This window comes from Nilaparvata lugens, chromosome X (genome assembly GCF_014356525.2).
Source record: "Nilaparvata lugens isolate BPH chromosome X, ASM1435652v1, whole genome shotgun sequence".
Taxonomy (NCBI): domain Eukaryota; kingdom Metazoa; phylum Arthropoda; class Insecta; order Hemiptera; family Delphacidae; genus Nilaparvata; species Nilaparvata lugens.
In genome coordinates, this window is record NC_052518.1 from 69,554,624 (window position 1) to 69,575,044 (window position 20,421).

Below are 20,421 nucleotides of genomic sequence, written 5' to 3' on the forward strand. Positions count from 1 at the left end.
ATATAAAATGCGGGGGAACAGCTGGACACTTTTCCCCCCCACAACAAAATTAAAATATGTCTATTCCATATTTTTGTAACATTTTTGTACCTTTTTGTACCACCAACGAAAAATTTGTGTACCTCAACCATAACCGATATTTATGCAAAATAGGAGGGGGGGAACAGGTGGTTCCCTCCCACATCAAAAATGAAATTGGACTATACCATATCGTTGTATCATTTTTGTACTTTCCAAAACCGTAGAGAAATAATTTTGTACCCTCACCCTAAACGAGATTTTATCAATATAAAATGCGGGAAACAGGTGGACACCTTTCACCCCCACAACAAACTTGAGATCTGACTATACCATATCATTGTACCATTTTTGTACCCTCCATAACCGTAGAGAAATAATTTTGTAACCTCACCCTAACCAAGATTTGATCGAAATAAAATGCGGGGGAGCAGGTGGACACTCTTCCCCCCCACATCAAGTGTGATTTGACCAGCTGACAGACTTTAACCATGTTCAAATGCCTTGACCAAGGTTGGTGAAACGGGGCTTTCATGCTGTAAATTTAGAATATGCACGCGGAAATCAGCCGCAAGGAGATAGATATACCATCAAATTCCAATTCCCAGCAAGCTACATTCAACTATAACTAAAAATACAAACTGCTGCACAACTAACTAAGCACATAGGGAGTCCATATTTAGATATAAACATGTAAATACTGATTCTTTGATAATATTCATAAAAATATAGTGCATCAGATTAAGCTAAGGCTAAGCTCACCTTAGGAGGCGCGGCTTGGTGATACAAAGTGTTGATTTCACGGAGATTGCCTTATCACACTGTTCCACGCCATGCCCGATTCAGTGTGTGTGAGTTCTTCTATTCAAACCAATAAGTAAGAAGCACCTGAATGCAAAATGCGGCATCGTGCCTCCTCAGATGTACATCCAACTAAAGTTTGTCATGAGGTGCATTCCAACCAATTTGGCGGTACGAAGTTCGCCGGGCCAGCTAGTAATTAAATACAATGATACATGTACAAATGTAAAGCTGACTAGCACCGAGGTAGAATCAATTTATTCTTAAATAATTTGAAATATATTTCAAGTTTTCAGGGTTCATTTATTCATTGAACACCTATTTCATCGTTATAGGTTATCAAAACCTATTAGCATTATGTGGATAGCCTTTAATGAATAAATAGAGTTCCATGTGAATGTATTCATACCAAACTCCAAAATAACTGTTCCAATGTGACTTTCAGTTGTTCAGGTTAAGGCCAAATTCTGATACTGCTGTAAGATTAACTTATACATAACTGATATCAATGTGAAAAAGAACATATTATATACTTCTAGATGAATGAAACAATATTGGAAAGATGTTATCCAACAGTATTTGAATACACCCTGTTACTGTATGACTGTATGACTGTATTTGACTGTTACTGTATGGGAGTACCACCAGTAATTTATAAGTTTCCAATTCATCAAAAAAGTGGTCATACATAGAATAGTGTATTCAACGGTTATAATCTTCTCCTATCTATATATTTTTCTTATTATTATTTTCCATCTTCTTCCTCTTCTTCTTTTTCTTCTTCTTCTTCTTCTTCTTCTTCTTCTCCTTCTTCTTCTTCTTCTTCTTCTTCTTCTTCTTCTTCTTTTTCTTCTTCTGTCCCCTTCTTCTATTATCTTCTTCTTCTTCTAGCTTTCTCCGGCAAGGGCTGATTTGTTTTTGTATTATGAAGTCCCTTTTGTATAAGGTACCAAGAACAAGAATGGCATGCCGTTGGGTTCTAGAGACGTCAGTCTGCAATTGTTGTTATGGAATGCAGAAAACTTGTGTTCTGTTTATCAATAAATAAATAACGAGCGAAGCTCGGTGCCCCGAGATTTTATAATAATTGCACAAACGTTATTAGCAAAACTCTCGAGAACACAATAAGCTTCGGTTGACGTGTGGGGTTCTTTGAACCTTTAAATCCTTGAATCCGTCCCTTAAAAACATAGAAAATCTCTCACTTTTAACTCACTGTAGGCGTTTTCTGTCTTTATGTACGACAAGAACTTGAGAGAGAATTGATCAATCTTCTTCTTGAATTCTTATGCGCCGACACATGATTTCAGCTTAATAATACACAAAATTAATTTACTACTAGTTCTGTGAACAGTAGACCTCTTGCAGTTATAATTCAAAGCCTCCTCTTATACTGTCCATCAGGGTAAATCCTGTCTGTATGTCGTGTCGGCGAGATATCGGTGTGAAAACGGCTAATGGCTGTTGGGGTTGCGCCAGCAAGGTCGAGAGAAAATACTATCCTCTCCAAAAAAGAATACGTCACCTGTCCTCCATCCCTATTGAGAACTCTGGTGTGGAAACTATAATTTGTGTACCAAAAAATCCTACAAAATGTAATAAGTTAATAAGCTTTCAGTAAGAGAATGCTCTGATATAAATAAGAAATCCGCCTCCCATCGCAATACATAATGAGAGTAAGTATTCAAACAGTTTGGTAGAAAAAGCAATGATATACATCAAGAAAAATCCGCCTCCCTGATCCCTATATTATGAGTTCACATTCTCCATGAGAAGTTTGAAATGCGCACCATAGGTTAAAAGGTGTTTGTTTACTTTCAATTTCTAGATCACAGTAACATTCTTAAAAAATTTTGTTTCATGAGTTCCTTTACTCATATAAGAATGCAAAGAAATACTGGAAACCATGGACGAAGATTCTCTGAAAAGGGCGCCATGCCAAGAAAACTGTACGTATGAAAAGTGAGATGAAATTATGTAATTTATTCTTCCATAAAATTGACTGATTTTTAGACGTGGAGAATTAACATCGAAGAAAAAATTTGGAAGAAATTTTGGGGGAGGGCGAGGGCGCTCAATCTCACCCACGAATTGGAAAGATGGTAAACTTTCAAGCCTAGGTTTCTCTGAACCACGCAGCGTTATTGCGTGATGCGTCATCAGTGATACGCGGAAATCACGTGTGCGTGGTAAAAAAAGCTGGTGTTTTCTCTAGCACCAACCTCGCAGCGCACGATCATATTTTCAGTCATAGAAAACATAGATGTATGACACGTTGCTGTAGTTTTGATGCTGAACGAAGAGGATAATGAGGAAAAACCATTAATGAATTTTGTAAATGAAAACTGATACTGTCCATCAGAGTAAATTCTGTCCTGTCTTGTTGTGTCGGCGAGATATCGGTGTGAAAACGGCTAATGGCTGATTTGGCTGTTTAGTTTGGTGTATTGACAATGCTATTGGATTCAATGCAACATTGGATTCCATAGTTACAGTTGTATTATATAATAACCAGTGACGTATCCAGGGGGGATATGGGGATGTATTGTGAAATTTGACAAAATTATGAAAAATTGAAAAAATAGTGGATGAATAAAGTTGAAACTAAGCCTATACTATGGTGTTGAAGTATGTATAAAAATTTGAGCTGAAATTATAGTTTGCTATCTATTAATGAGTTGGCCTATTCGGGTTACTAAAACATTATTATTTTTGAAACAATTGGATTACTAGTGAAATTCCATTCCATTCTATTTGTTATTCAATAAAAGAATCATAGGCCTATGACATTTTCAAAGGGAAATCGAAATAATAATTTCAATTTAATTTATTGCCAATTGGAATATTTCTAGAAATATTACAAACTCTTTATAATATGACATATCATTAAAAATATAATTAAATAAACATAATTATTCATACATATATTTAATTTTATTCAATTAAAATAAAATATAAAATCTAGGCATCACCAACAAAAAGAAAATCTTTGCCCGCTGGTGAGAGATGCATAACAGTAAAAGAAAAACATAGTATTTCGAAATAATGCAGAAAATTTAGGCCAACTTGAACAAAAAAAAACCTTGAATGAAATTTTATTTTTTAGTGGAAATCGCACTAATTTGAAGATATATCATCAACATCTTCCGGGGGGAGAGCCCACAGAACCACTTTTTGTGGAGGATATTCAATACTCCCATGCCCCCCGGTGACCCCCAAAAGTTTAGGTTCTTCCTACGTCAATGTTATAATCCCCCCATGCTTTTTTTCTGGATACGCCACTGTTAACAACACGTCTTATCACTAGTAGATGGTGGAATGAAGGAGGTGGAATGGCGACTTCTGGCAAATAACTACTGCATGTCACGCAAAAGTCTGGGATCCCAGACTTGAGAGCGTCGCGCATAGGGATCACGCATTGCTGAATTGGCGGGAATCACAGAGAATTGCGCGCGAGAAGTCAGAGAAAACACTTCCTTAGCAATAGCTGCAGCAAACTTTAGCGTGATTACGTCATCGCGCATCCCGTATCACGCAATGACGCTGCTTGGTTCAGAGAAACCTAGGCTTCAGTGTTTCAGCTAACAAGCGCGACCGCGCTCTCCCCCAAAATTTCTTCTTCAATGTTAATTCTACACATCTAAAAATCAGTCAATTTTATGGTCATAAATTCAATTCATTTTTCTCGGCTCGTCAAGGCGGTCCAAAATCATGCATCATGAGTCGGTCGATAAATGGAAAACCTATTGTTGAGTGTAGGTTAAGCCCATATTCCAATACACAAAAAATGACCAATTTTTATATTCAAAGCTGCATATCTTGTGAAATACTTCTGATTAAATTTCGAAATCTAGTGAGAATGTTAAACTTTCTCCCCTCTTCCCACTCCAATAAATCATAATTTCGATTCCAATAACATTCAGAAGTTGCAGGAGATTTTAAAAATGGCGATTTCAGTTTTTACATATTTTCTGTGATTCTACTATCAATCAAGAGTTTCTAAAATGAGTTTGATACATCATAGAAACTCACGATTGATTCCAAATTGTAGTTAAATTCATTCTCGAGCCTAAAATTTAAAAATGATTTTAAAAATGGCGATTTCAGTTTTTACATATTTTCTGTGATTCTACCATCAATCAAGAGTTTCTAAAATGAGTTTGATACATCATAGAAACTCACGATTGATTCCAAATTGTAGTTAAATTCATTCTCAGTTGCCTAAAATCCACCTTGAAACACTTTTCCCTATCATAGTACTGCCAAAACCGTTAATATGAGAAAAATGTCTACACTTTCCGGATTTTTTCAAACAATCAAATCTTACTTCACGAACAGATTTTCCCATAGAACGTTCATAGCAAATTGAAGAAAAGATTTTATTACACATTTCAAGATCAAGTCATTTTAATTCTGACTAAATTTTTTAATTAGTTTTCCCGTGAAAGTGGTTCTTTCTTGTTATTTAAAACATGACAGGCGAGTGTCACAAGTGCAAAAATCCCGTCTCCAACCCAGTAAAGTGCCCGAATTGTGCTACATCATTTCATCAGAACTGCATCATTGTGAATACGAAGAGCAAAACTTGGAAGTGCGAAAAGTGTTCAAAAGACATTTCTACAACATCAATCTCAGACAAACGGGACGTGGAAAATAACAATTCAATATTAAACGCCATCAACGAATTTAGAATTGAAAACAAACAAAATTGGGACTCCAACAACAAAAGATGGGACGTAAATGAAGGTAAACTAAAAGAACTACAGGAAGACATTAAGGCTACAAAACTAGAAATAACACTCATAAAAGAACAGTTCACGGAAGTTTCAAACAAGTGCGATAATGCGTGTGCAGCTGTTGAAAAATTTCGCCAAGAAAACACTCTATTAAAAGATGAGCTAGCGCAAGTGAAAAACGATTTGGTAGACTTACAGCAACATACGAGGAAGAACAATATCCTAGTGACAGGTATACCCGTAACATATAGGGAGGATATGTTTACTGTGCTGGATGCAGTTGCGAGAGCGATCGATGTGAATTTCAATTATTGCAGTGACATTTCGGCAGTGCACAGACTCCACAATCGTAAAGACGACAACAGGCCACCTCCGATAGTAATCAATTTTACATCTCGCATAGTAAAATCTAACTGGTTGGCCGCGAGACGTCTCAAAGGCTCTCTCACTGCTAGTGAACTCAATGTAAATTTTCCGAATACTCCTGTGTATCTGAATGAGCATCTTACTACTTTGACACGATCTATATTCAATTCAGCCAGACAACTAGTCAAAGACAAAAAACTTCACTCAGTTTGGACCACGGATTGTAAAGTGATGGCCAAAACAGCCGTCGGCCAACGTCCATTCCGTGTCCGGGATATGGAGCATATCGCAGAGTTGACAGAAAAACGCTTCGAAACATCTACCTACGCTAACGCTGCCGCTTCGGAGGTTCCTAGGAACATGACCACCACACAACAGGAAGCCGACCAACAAAACCCTAAATAGCCGACCGGAAATATGTGTTTTTTAGAAAACAATATAAAGACGATTAGCTGTTAATACGGATGTATACAAGATAAAACATATTATTGTTCCATCTTTCACAAATCAATTATTCGTCCTATTATGGCCACACTCAAGCGAGAGACAAGCGTGTAACTAGGTAATGCCGCACTTCAACAACTGTAAGTAAGAATATGAAAAGCTTTATTATTTTTATTAATTTTATGTAAATAATCTATAGAATCTCACAGAAACATTTATTTCAACTGAGTAAATTGCATGTGGAGTAATATCACATAGAGTTTTATTTTATTTTATCATATATATTTAGTTGCTTAGAGAAGTACTGATTTTACATTTATTTATTTAATATAAAATGGAGGAATATATATATTTTTTTCAAAGAGTTTATTTGCATGTTGTTAGAAAGTACGCGTAACAACTCGCAAGAGAGATTGAAAATTCCAATTTCGATAACCTAAATAAAAATAGAGACAAAAATAAATGTATATAATATTCAATTAAGATTAGTTTACCCTCATGTTGTCAGAGAGAAAGCGCAACTACTTGCAAGAAAGATTGGATATTTCAATTACCATAGCCTGACTAATAATAAAGACTCAACAGGAAATATTTCCATATATACCTACTTATTCATTTTTTCTATCATTCACTTGATTTATTATATTTTTATTATCAAATTATGTATTGGTTTTTCCGAGTATTCCACTAAATCTAGATAGTGCTTCTGAAGCGATTGAAGCAATTCCTGTTATGAACTGATACTCTAGACTGTAGAAAAGAACTCGTATGAATGGTGTTTTGTTCGGCAGTCTTATCACCATTCATAACACTATCTATATGAAGAAGGATAGAACGGTATACAAGCCTAGTGAATCGACTCTTATATTAAATGTCATTATATTGAAGAGGTCAATCGTCTTTTATCATTAGTAAGCCATAATAAGATTACATTACAAAGCTTCCACCTCAAACTGATTCTTCCACTGCTCTTGAGAATGAGAGATACATCATACAGCCTGCAATTATTTTTAGATGCAATTATTATAAAATATATATATATTTTTTTAAATTATTTATTTATTTAAAAAAACGCATTGTATTCCAATATATAATTATCACTAACGGTCTTTAAATTAATATTTATTTATTTAATTAATTTTATTTATATCCATTACGCTCCTTTTTAACATTCAACTATTAGCATTATAGTTGACATTCCTCCTATTAACATTCAACTATATATAGCCTATAGGCTAGTCTGTATTTATGAGCCGAAGAGTAGGTTAATGATGAGTGATTGACTAGCTATAAATGGGCTATTACTTTACTACTACTAGGCTTAATAATAATGTTTAAATACTTATTGAGTCTCTATGCTTATAATTATATTATTGATTCTGAATTGATACAGGTGTGTACGTATAGTTATTAAGATAGTATTCAATGTTATATCATAAGTTTTCTTTAACAAAATAGCATGCCTTGTCTCTCGTTTAGATTCTGAGTGCACCAGGCGGCTCGGCTTGCTTCTTATGTATTTATAAGAGATAAGACTAATGAGCGATTTTATGGCGCCAATTGATGCGTCTCCAATTGAATGCACGGAGTATGCAGATATTAATGATTTTTCTTTAAATAATTCTACATTTAGTTTTTCTGAAAACAGAGACTATGCCGGTTTCTAAGTGATCCACCAAAACATAAGAAGTTATAGAAGAAATATAGATGAGTTTACAATTATTCTACAGAGCCTCAAACATCGTTTTAGTTGCATAATATTGACTGAGGCATGGCTAAATGACGAGAGTGACCTCTTGGAAATCCCGGGGTATACGCTCCTCAGGTCGTATAATAGCCTCAACCAGTGCGATGGTGTGGTCGTATACATCGACTGTGATCTCTAAGTAACTTGCAGAGAGTTTCAGCTGGGCGGTCTGGCCACCTGTCTATCGATAAACTTTGACTGGGAGGGAACACCCTGTGAAGTCCTTGCTGTGTATCGAAGTCCCAACTCCAGCTTACCTCTTTTCTTGAATGCTCTAGATAATTATCTCAAAGAGTCAAGGAATGGGGTAATGCAAATACTTGCTGGAGATCTAAACTGCAATATCATTAACGTTGTCCCAGATTCCATAGAGGAAAAATTCATTGACGTAATGAATGAAGCAGGACTAACAGCATGCATAGACAAGGTGACAAGGCCGGCCAGCAACACTTGCATAGACCATTTTTTTGTTAAATTCCCACTATCATTTAATGCCTTAGCTGCTATTCTCCAAACTGCTGTGTCCGACCATTATGCCATATGTTTGAGTATTCTATCAAATAAGGATGTAAAAACCACAAATAAAGATCAGTATTTCTCAAAGGTAGATTGGACAGGAATTCAAAATGCTCTCTCATTACAGAATTGGGACTCCATCTGTGATGAATCTGATGTGAGTGTTGCAACACTCCTTTTTATAGAAACTCTTCAGAATACAATAAAATTGAATACTAGAAGAATTCGTGTAAATGCAAGAAATAATAAGTTGAAACCTTGGATTAGCATAGGCTTAATCCAATCAATAAGGCATAGGGACAAATTAAAAAAGAGATTGCACAACCTTTCAATGCTAACCTGAAAAATGAATTTTTACAATACCGAAATAGATTACACTCCCTGATCAAACAAGCTAAATTCAATTATTATAAAAACAAATTAGACGTAGTCTCAAACAATCCTAAGAAGTTTTGGTCAACTGTAAATGAAGTTTCTGGTAGACCTAATAGAAAGCTAGCATTTTCGGTCGATGTTTTCGCGCAGGATGGGCGGACTCAACAGAATGCTACCGATGTTAGCATAAATTTCAATAAGTTTTTCGCCTCAGTGGGGAAGAGCTTGGCTGACTCGCTAACTCCTATGGGTGAGCAAGAAATAAATGATTCCGATCATGCTGTCGAGTCCCTATTTGAATTCCAGCCTGTTACTCAAGATGAGCTTAAGAACATAATTGATAGCATGAGAGGTAATAGCGCCCCAGGCCACGATAGTATACCTGCTAGGGTAATCAAAGAAAACGTTCACATCCTCCTACACCCTATTCAACATTTAGTAAACTTGAGCTTCCAGGCGAGTGAATTTCCAGACATTCTGAAAATTTCAAAAGTAATTCCAATTTATAAATCAGGCACAAAAAATAATTACACCAATTATCGTCCCATTTCACTATTGTCTATAATTTCAAAAATCCTTGAAAGATGCGTAAAGATACAATTAATGCAGTACTTGAACAGATATAACCTTCTATCCACCTCACAATACGGTTTTCAGAAATCAAAAAATTCTTCTGATGCATTATTTGATTTATTTAAATATATTGCAGATAATATAAAAACAAAGAACAAAGTAATTATTACCTATCTTGATCTAGCAAAAGCATTTGATTCTGTCGACAGGGAGAAGCTCTTGACAAAACTGGAGATGATGGGTATCAAACAACCAGCTTTACAGTGGTTCAGGAGCTACCTGAAAGACAGAGTCCAATATGTTCAGATCAATGATAGTTTGAGTGGCCTGGAGCAAGTTGATTACGGGGTTGTTCAGGGGAGTACTCTTGGGCCTATTCTCTTCCTGATATATGTTAATAATCTACCACTGCTGAGCATCAAAAGTAAATTTTTTTTATTTGCTGATGATACGGCTGTGGTCTCAACTGGTAAATTATGGGACGACGCATACAGGAACGCTACAGCTGACTTGTCTAGAATTAAAGCCTGGTTCGACCACAACTCTTTGACTGTCAATATCAGCAAGACCAAGTACATGCCTATAGTAACCCGTAATCAGCAAGATCCAGGACACAAAGACCTGAAACTCCACTCATGTGGGGACTCTACTTCAATTTCCTGCAACTGTGAAAACTTAGAAAGAGTTAATTAATATAAGTACCTTGGGATAACAATTGATAACACCTTAAGTTGGAGTCCGCACATCCAGTTGGTGAAGCAGCGACTTAGAAGGCTACTGTATGCTTTTTCCCAGTTAAGTCAAGTTTTGACTAAGAAGCAGTGTAAGACAGTCTATTACGCATACGTCCAGTCTATTATACAGTATGGCATACTGGTTTGGGGAGGCCTTCCTGCTGCCCTCCTTGAACCGCTTGCGGTGTCGCAGAGACAAATTATCAAAACTGTTTTAAATAAGGAATGCCGATATCCAACAGCACAACTTTTTACAGAATTTACAGTTTTAAATGATCTACCTAAAAACTAATAAACTTAAAATTTTATCAGATATTTTACATACCTATCCTACACGGTATAGAGCTAACTTCGGTTTTGCGACGCCGCAGGTGGTTCATGGAGTGGAGCTGAGGACACCTTTTTATTTGGCTCAAATGGTCTATCGTAATTTGCCCGCTGAGATAAGAACTGATATGGATGAATGCAGTGTGGCTGCATTCAAGCGTAAGGTGGAGGGGTGGCAATACCGCCTGGGCTGGGAGTCGTCAGAAAGCCTGCTTCAGTCTGTTTATTGGCACTAAGATCATCTCTATTAATTTGATAGCTTTTCTTATACATACATAGATTTTTTTTTCATTTTTGAGAGCTTATAAATTTTCATAACTTACCTTTCTTCTCTTTATATTTACCACATACTTTATTTAATCGTTTATAGATTTACACATCTTCATTACACATCTTCATTTTCACATCTTCTTTTCAATAGTCACTGTGGAATCGGCTGGTTTCTGTTCCTCGGTAACTTTTTATATGAGAACTGTAACAGGAACCCACCCCCTACACTCAGACGAATAGTCTTGTAGGGGTATTCCAGTAAAACATGCTCTGTATTACAATGTAATCTGTTTTTTGTATGGAATAAAGAATATTTGAATTTGAATTTGAATGGTTTTTATAATAACGGGTTACGGAGATACATATCTATGAATATAGAAATTGGCCATTTTTTGTGCATTGGAATATGGGCTTAAGTACACTCAACAATAAATTTTCCAATTTTCGACCGAATTTGATTCACGATGCATGACCTTAGACCGCCTTGACGAGCCGAGAAGAATGAAGTGTAGTACGAATAAATCTGAGCATTGTGTCAAAAGTTATAAGAGTTTGAAATTTTGATCCTTGGGGTGTCCTTATGCACGCCTCTCCACCAGGAAATACTGAAATGAAGTGCATCTAATGGTTAAAAAGTAAATTCGTATGGCTTTTGTTGGTGGGAGTCCCTTGCGGGAAGGTCCCACCGCCTGAATGTATAATTTAAGCCCTCAATAGGCCTTACAACTGTCATACTTCAGCCGGGACCGACAGTTTAACGTGCCCATTCGATAACATGGGAGTGATCTGGTTAAAAAACTATTGGTACTGAGAAGGTTTGAACCCGGAATCTCTATGCTGCTACACAAGCACTCTATCCACTAGACCACGGATCACTCCATCTAATGAGTGATCCTCATAGAACATAATCTCAAGAGCTTATATCATTCTGCGAAATATCAATGTGAGGGCAATGGTGTTTTTCACAATACAAGGAGCATTGTTGTCAGGTGTTTGTCAGGTGTATGTCAGTTCTGCTCAGGCAGCCGATGAGAGCGGAGGTCTGTTTGCGATAAGATAGGCGCGCTGAAGCCGGCCGGCCAGTAAATTTCGTTTAACTTAAAAGTGATTCGAGTCGTGTTATAATGGAGTGTTATAAGTGCAAATTGAACATTAATAAGGAAAAGGACAGTGTCGTATGTACGGTTTGTCAATCAGCATTTCATTATACTTGTGTAGGTCTTGGTACACGGAGCACAAAATGGAAGTGTGCAAAGTGTACAACAAACGCCTCATCTACCGACAAGTCACAAGTTCAAGATACGAGTAACGCCACAATATTGAAGGCCATATACGATCTACGAGCAGAGAATAATGAGAAGTGGAAGGAGAACAACAACAGGTGGAATGAAAACAAGGCAATGTGGGAGACACTGAAATCCCAACTTTCGGATATTACAGTAAAGTGCAACAGTGCGAGTGCAAGAGTTGATGATCTCGAGATTAAGTTTGCTGCAGTGAAAGATGAATCTGACAAGACTAAGATCGAAGTGAGAGATCTCCAACAACATACTCGAAAAAACAATATCATTTTAACTGGTGTACCCTTCACTAAAAATGAAAATATGTTGAATATTCTGCAGGCTGTAGCCCGTGCATTGCAACTGAACTTTTTCCATGCAGATATCTCAGCTGCCCATAGGTTGGGAAGTAGTAAAAATAGTCCTAGACCACCGTCTATCGTAGTTAACTTCACTTCTCGCTTTGTAAAGTCGTCGTGGTTGGAAGCTAGGAGGCAGAAAGGAAGTCTCACCGCTAATGAACTCGTAAATACGTTCCCTGATTCCATAATCTACCTCAATGAACATTTAACACCTGAGACTAAAGCTATTTTCAATGCAGCCATGGCAATGAAAAAAGACGGGAAATTGTCATCAGTATGGACGTCTGATTGTAAAGTGATTGCGAGGATTTCGAAGGAGCAGCGACCGTTTCGAGTGCGCGACCTCGCACATGTGGAGCTGATAAGGCGCGAGGGCCAGCGGGCTGCGGTCGCCAACCCTCCAAACCCCATCCCACCACCGCCATCGTCCACCAGTCAGTCATGAAGTGTGCATGTGTCTCTGCCAGCCTATTATTAGTATGTGCTCCAATATATATGTGAGTAAGAAATACTAAGTCATTTATTCTTGAAATAAAAACGAAGACCGTTCAAGTGATTTTAATTTCAAGACGACTTTATTATTTTTTTTCAATTCATATCGTTCTGTAACCTACATGAACTACTGGTTAATGTGTTTACTGGTTTATATTTACGATTTTACTTTATTTCTTTATGATTCATAGATATAAGCCTGGAAAAATCGTGAATGAGTATTAGTTAGGTATCTATAATTACAAACTAAAGTAGGTCTATACTGTTCTGCTTATGCTGCAACACTCACTTATGGACAATATACGTCCACTATTAGTAGGGTAAAATTATACTTATCATTAACTGAAACTGAATAATATACTGTCATAAATAAACTAATCATGTGAAGAATAATATATAAAATGTGAGGAATATTGAGTATGGGCTAAAATTAAATAGGAATATTATATTTAGAAAATATGAATACAACTGCAGTATATCTCATTATTTTTTCTTCTGCATATATAGAATAGCTTGGTAAATGATAATGGCATCTTCATTTCATTAATACAGGAAAATACAGTACCGTACTGACTTTATAACCAGTAGGCTATTTGAGTTCTTACTTGTAAGACAATGAATTATCGTAGAAAATGTTTTCAGTCACGATCTTATCTTGTTTTATCTTTGAAGGAAGTATGTTATTCGATTATTACTCTCACAATTCCACTATTTTTCTTACTACCCACTTTACCGATAAAAACAGATCTCTCTATAAATATAGTTATAATAGAATCACATAATTTTTATCGCCAATAATATGAATCACTACAGCTAGTCGAAACTCACAAAACTGTTTGGACAAATTACTATGAACTTAAATGAATATATTATAATCATGAGCAAAATTGGAAATTGAATACAGTAGTTTCGAATTTTCTTTAATAAACATTTGTCAACATTCTTTATCACATAGGTAACTTGTTCTCTCATTTTATTTCCTTAATTTTTAATCTTATATTATTATAATATTTATAATAATCTTATAGCCCACTCGATTCTGATAGCCTAAATAAATATGAATTATTTTTAAATAAATCACTGTTTAAAAAAATAAAGGTCTGAATTATAATTGATGAACGGTAATAGTTTAATGTTATAATAATTATAAATCAATGAGATTAATGATGAGGTTGTGATATTGTCGATAATTGATGAAGATTAGTCATTAATCCACTTTTGATCACTATTTAGCGTCTGAGTTCTTGTTATTCTATACTTTTACATTATCTTTCACATTCATAAAATAAATTTTAATTTTTTCTTCACATAACTTCCATACACATTCTCATGTATTCTTTTATGTTTGTTTATCATTGGACTAAATTTTCAACTGCTACTTAAAACCATTATGAGTATTGAAAGCTTTTGGTTGGCCGGTTTCGGCTAGATGCCTTGGTTTTTGGCGCTCACTACAATTATAAACAATAGATTTGATGATGAGGATGGCATGGGATTCTCGACTGTGGTTAACGAATGTGTGAGCCTCGATGATTTTACTGAATATTCCCAATTTATCAACTGTTCCGGTCTAGAAAGCCTGAAAATCTTACATTGTAATATAAGGAGCTATAAGAAAAATTTTGATGACTACTTAATTTATTTAGATTCTGTTTTTCCCAAATTGGATATAATAATTTTTTCAGAATGTTGGTTGCCCAAGTGTGACGGTGTTGTTGATCTTGCTGGTTTCAATTATTTTAATACAAGCACCTATCGCAACCAGAACGATGGTGTATTGATTTATGTAAATGAGCGAATATCAGCGGTTGCAAGGGAGGTTACTCTTGGAGATGTTTATGGGTTAAGTCTTGATTTTAATTATTGCGGGGTAAATTATAACTTGCTGGGGTTGTATAGAACGTTCGATAGCAGTATTGATAATTTTATTACTGAACTGGATACATATTACAGAAATATTCCACGAAATAGAGGATGCATCTTGATAGGCGACATAAATATAGATTTACTCAAAAATGATGTTGTCACTGATCGATATCTTAACAGTTTGTCAGGAGCCGGTCTTGTCCAATGTATCGATAAGCCAACGAGAGTGTCAGGAACTGGAGGAGCATGTCTGGACCATGCGTTCCTGAGGCATTGTGATATGTCGGCTGTAAATTCAGCTGTTCTCCATACCAGTGTAACCGATCATTATAGTATCACCGTAACTATCACTTCCCCTATGCAGCCAAATATTCAGTCAGGACATGAAGCTAATACCACTAATAATACCTACATTTCAAAATCTCTTCTCAGTAATAATTTAGCAAGTATCGACTGGCAACCCTTCTTTGCCTGTCAGGATACTAACACCTGCGCTCAATTATTTTGTTCCAATATTAGAATATGTACAGAGAAGTCAAAACAAATATTTAATTACCGGTATACATCCAAATCTAAAAAACTCAAGCCGTGGATCACGTCTGGTCTTGTTGCAGCTATTCGAACTAGGGATAATTTGAGCAAACTAATCAAAAGACAGCCTTTCAATGATGTTCTAAAAAATCAATACCGCACTCACAGAAACCTATTGAGTAACCTATTAAAACAGACAAAAAGAGATTATTACCGATCACAATTTGATGCAAACTATGGCAATCCAAAACTTTTTTGGAATACCGTCAATGAGATAGCAGGCCGTACAAAGAATAAAGAACAGTTCCCCCTACAAAAATTTCTAAATACGAGTACACAGAACCTCTCCTTGAACTCCTATAAGGATGTATCCAATGAATTCAACAATTTCTTCTCTAGTGTAGGCAGGAGGTTGGCTAATGCTATTGTTTCAGGTGATGAACCTTTAATAGATGACTATTTATACAGAAGTCATACTAACTTTGTTTTGAAGCCTGTCACAGAGCAAGTTATCTTGCGACATGTGTCCGGCTTAAGAGGAGGTTCTGCCCCTGGCTATGATAATTTCTCTGCATCCTGTCTTAAATATAACATTCATCTTTTATCAAAACCCCTTCTTCATCTCATTAATCTTAGTCTGTCATGTGGTGTATTCCCTGATCCTTTCAAATTAGCTAAAGTGATACCTCTATTTAAATCTGGAGCATGTAATGATATGAATAACTACCGTCCTATATCCCTTTTGAGTGTTTTCTCTAAAATATTAGAAAAAATTGTGAAAGAACAACTGATGAGCTATCTTCTAGCAAACAATATTCTTAGTAAATCTCAGTATGGGTTTAGGCAAGATAAATCAATAAATGATGCCCTATTTGATATCAATGTAGAGATTAACAATTCTATATCTTCTAGCCAAAAATCCATGATGATCTTCTTAGACTTGAAAAAAGCTTTTGATTCTATAGATAGGAGAAAGCTCTTAAAAAAGTTAGAATACATAGGCATCCAAGGCACATCCTTGTCTTGGTTCAATAGTTTTCTTTCAAACAGGAGGCAATCTGTTTCCATAGCGGGTATAGCTGGTGATGAAGCTGACGTGGATTACGGGGTGATCCAGGGCAGTAATCTGGGTCCCCTGCTTTTCCTCGTCTACATTAACAATATTTCGAGACTTGCCCTGAATGGAAAGATTTTGCTATTTGCCGACGATACCCTGATTTTTCTGAGAGGTGATTCTTGGGAGGAAGTAAAAGATAAAGCAACACATGATCTTGCACAGGTGAAAAAGTGGCTTGACCAGAACACCCTTTCTCTAAATGTAACAAAAACAAAGTTTATGCCAATATCTCTGTGCCCCATTACTGACTACAACCTTGAAGACATCAAAATACATAACTGTGATGATCCGCGAAGCAATGTATGTAACTGTGAGCGTATAGAAAGAGTACACTCATACAAATATCTAGGTATTGTTTTCGACAGTCGTATGAGATGGTCAGAACACATCACCTACTTAAAATGCAGAATTCGTCGGCTAATTTATGCTTTTCGGATGTTGAGTGACATTCTCAATCCAAATGAGATTAAGATGGCCTATTATGCTTATATACAATCAATACTGGCTTTTGGCATCATTGCTTGGGGGGAGCTTATAAAACGGTTCTCGAACCCGTTGCTGTGGTACAGAGAGAAGTCATAAAGGTAGCCTTCAAGAAATCAAGATTTCATCCGTCAGATTTATTATTTAATGAAACATCTATTCTTACAGTAAGACAAATTTTTATAAAAGTTCTTCTTATTCACATGTACAAACATCAAAACTCAATCTTTTCAGTAGTCTCACACTCTTATAACACCCGTTACTCACAGAATACAACTGTCTCATCCACTTATTTGCACAGAACTTACTCAACTACCAACCCTTCATATATTTCACAAATTCTTTATAGGAACATTTCCAGTAGATTTGCCAACTTGAACTTATTTGAATCTTTGTCTATTGACACATTCAAAAAGAACACACACTGGTTATTATCAGTCCTCGGTCTGGATGAATCAGAGGAACTTATAATCTCATCCTACAGATAGTTTTTTTTTTTTCATAATCTTTTTATGAGTTTAGTGTCTTGCATCAGACTTAAGGTAATTTTTGCTCCTCATTCAATTCATAATTATTTATTAGAATTTCAATTAAGGTATCACTCCTATAATAGCTCTACAGCGATTTTTTTCTAATTGAAATCCAACATCGTCGGGGTTTGTGCTTTGTTTCTCATTTCGAGTTTTCCCTGTCCTCCTCTCAATATCTTAGGATACGTCAACATCCTTTTCCAATATAAATTAATGAATTTATATGTAATTTAATAATAAAATTTCATTCTCGTCAGGCTGACTGATGGGGGCTCATCCTTGCTCACAGACCTTAGGTCCATGCAGGGATAAATTCCTTTAAGTACGGCCTGTCAGCTTGCACTATTAGAGGAATAATAAACATTAATGGTAGAATAGAAAGTCTTTATGTTATTATGCTTTATTATTATTATATTTATTATTATGATTATGCTTTGTAAGTAACATTATTGTATTGTAAACATTTTTCTGATAGTGTGGGTGACAGAATTTATTTATATTTGTTGTATTGTTTTTTGGATGAGGAATAAAAGAATTTGATTTGATTTTTGATTTGTGTGTAAAAAATGGTACATTGATATGGTATAGTCAAATTTCAATTTTCTTGTGGGGGGGGGGGGGAAAGAGTCACAGTTCCCCCGCATTTTATATTGATTATATCTCTGTTAGGGTGAGGGTACAAAATTTTTCTCCACGGTTTTGGGGGGTACAAAGATGGTTTAATGATATGGTATAGTCAAATTACATTTTCAATGTGGGGGGAAAAGTGTCCAACTGTTCCCCCCTCTTATCTTGCTTATATATCAGTTATGGTTGAGGCACAAAATGTTTTTTTCGTGGTACAATAAGGTACAAAAATGGTACAAGAATATGGTATAGTAAGATTTCAAGTTTGTTGTAGGGGGGAAAAATGTCCACCTGTTCCCCCCTCTTATTTTGCTTATATATCAGTTATGGTTGAGGTACAAAAATTTTTGTTGGTGGTGGGTATAAAAAGGTACAGAAATGGTACAAAAATGGTACAAAAATATGGTATAGTCAGACTTCAAGTTTGTTGTAGGGGGGAAAAATGTCCACCTGTTCCCTCCTCTTATTTTGCTTATATACGGTATCAGTTATGGTTGAGGTACAAAAATTTTTGTTGGTGGTGGGTATAAAAAGGTACAAAAATGGTACAAAAAGGTACAAAAATATGGTATAGTCAGTTTTCAATTTTGTTGTGGGGGGAAAAGTGTCCACCTGTTCCCCCCATACTATATTGATTATATCTCGGTTAGGGTGAGGGTACAAAATTTTTTCTCTACGGTTTTGGAGGGTACAATAATGGTACAATGATATGGTATAGTCAAATTTCATTTTTGATGTTGGGGGAAAAGTGTCCACCTGTTCCCCCCCTCTTATTTTGCATATATATCGGTTATGGTTGAGGTAAAAAAATCTTTTTTGGTGGTACACAAAGGTACAAAAATGGTACAAAAATATGATATAGTCACATTTCAAGTTTGATGTGGGGGGAAAAAAATGTCTACCTGTTCCCCCTTTTTATTTTGCTTGTATCTTGGTTATGGTTAGGGTACAACATTTTTCGTTGATGGTACAAAAAAGGTACAAAAATTCTGTCCAGTCAGATTTCAATTTTATCGTTGGGGGGGGGAACAGGTGGACAGAGCCCATTCATACTTTGTATCTGTTTTCTCTGATTATTATTATGAAATATAGGAGCTTCGCTCTAATTGGAACAATAGATCTTTTGAAATAATAAATACAGTAAACAACAACCTACGAATGTCAGCTAGCAGTCGGCTAAATTGATGTTTGCATTGGCATCCAAAAATTCTTGGTAATGCATGTTTTATTCAAAATGAGTTTATTCTCAGTTTGTCACAATATTGTGAGTCGCTTAGTCCTAAATTACTTTGGTCAATAAACACGATCATTTTAGGGAATTGTGTTTTGTTCATCAATAAATAAAAATAACGAATGAAGCTCGGTGCCCTGATATTTTATTTATAAAGCCACCACGCACCATAGCTTTCTCATAGTAGCATAGGCTTATTTTTTTCTGCGATTAATTTTCAGTGATCTTCTGTAAAAGACTGAATTCTATAAATGATAAGTGCATTCCGTTTCCTGTATTTTCCTGTATTACATACATACTACGTACGTAAAAAATACATACAGTATTTACCAATCTTACACTGAAGTTGGATTTTGGAACTAGAGATTGCCATGAGAGATAAATGAGAGATATCATGTCAGATATAAGCATATAACTTCTATAAATCAACATTATTTTATATTTTTGTCTTTTCGTTAAGAAAAGAGTAATATGAGTTTTAAAATACTTGAGTAATAATTGACCCATTAACAGGATGTAATTTATTGTAAACTATAAAAAACTGTAAGATTCTAAATAAAATACTCAACAGTTTACTATTATATTTATTATCATCATAACCATTCATTTTTGATTTCATAGTTGATAATATTTCATGATTCAAAATAATTTCATAATTTCAATTAATATAACAAATTAAAAATTGAATAGCAATTATTGAGTTTTGTGGTTTATTCAACAACAAAGGGTAAGATAGAACAGAAAAAACCTGATAACCTTCATAAAGCTCAATATTAAGTTGTGAATTTTTGTGTAACACTCTGTTACAATCTTTAAATCTCCTATTAAACTAAGAAATACTATACTATTATACGAATACAAAATACTATTTTAAGAAAAATGATTTGTTTGTCTGAAGAACATCACAATAGTCTAGCTCTTCGAAGTAGCGATATTCAACATCAAAGTAACGAGAATAAATGGATATGCAACACAATATTCAAAGTAATTTTTAT

At 35.4% G+C, this 20,421-nt stretch overlaps 2 protein-coding genes across 2 annotated transcripts in view; both read left to right on the forward strand.

Annotated features, from left to right (window-relative positions):
• The window catches only part of LOC111056142 (trehalase), a 258,221-nt gene that overhangs the window by 55,020 nt on the left and 182,780 nt on the right, over positions 1-20,421 (forward strand). The window lies entirely within an intron of this gene.
• Positions 5,292-6,326, forward strand: LOC111044768. The gene has a single exon (XM_022329988.1). The coding sequence runs from the start codon at positions 5,292-5,294 to the stop codon at positions 6,324-6,326; it is 1,035 nt and encodes a 344-aa protein (XP_022185680.1).

Coding starts and splice junctions, on each gene's coding strand:
- LOC111044768 (XM_022329988.1), top strand. CDS start 5,292: ATGACAGGCGAGTGTCACAAGTGCAAAAATCCCGTCTCCAACCCAGTA.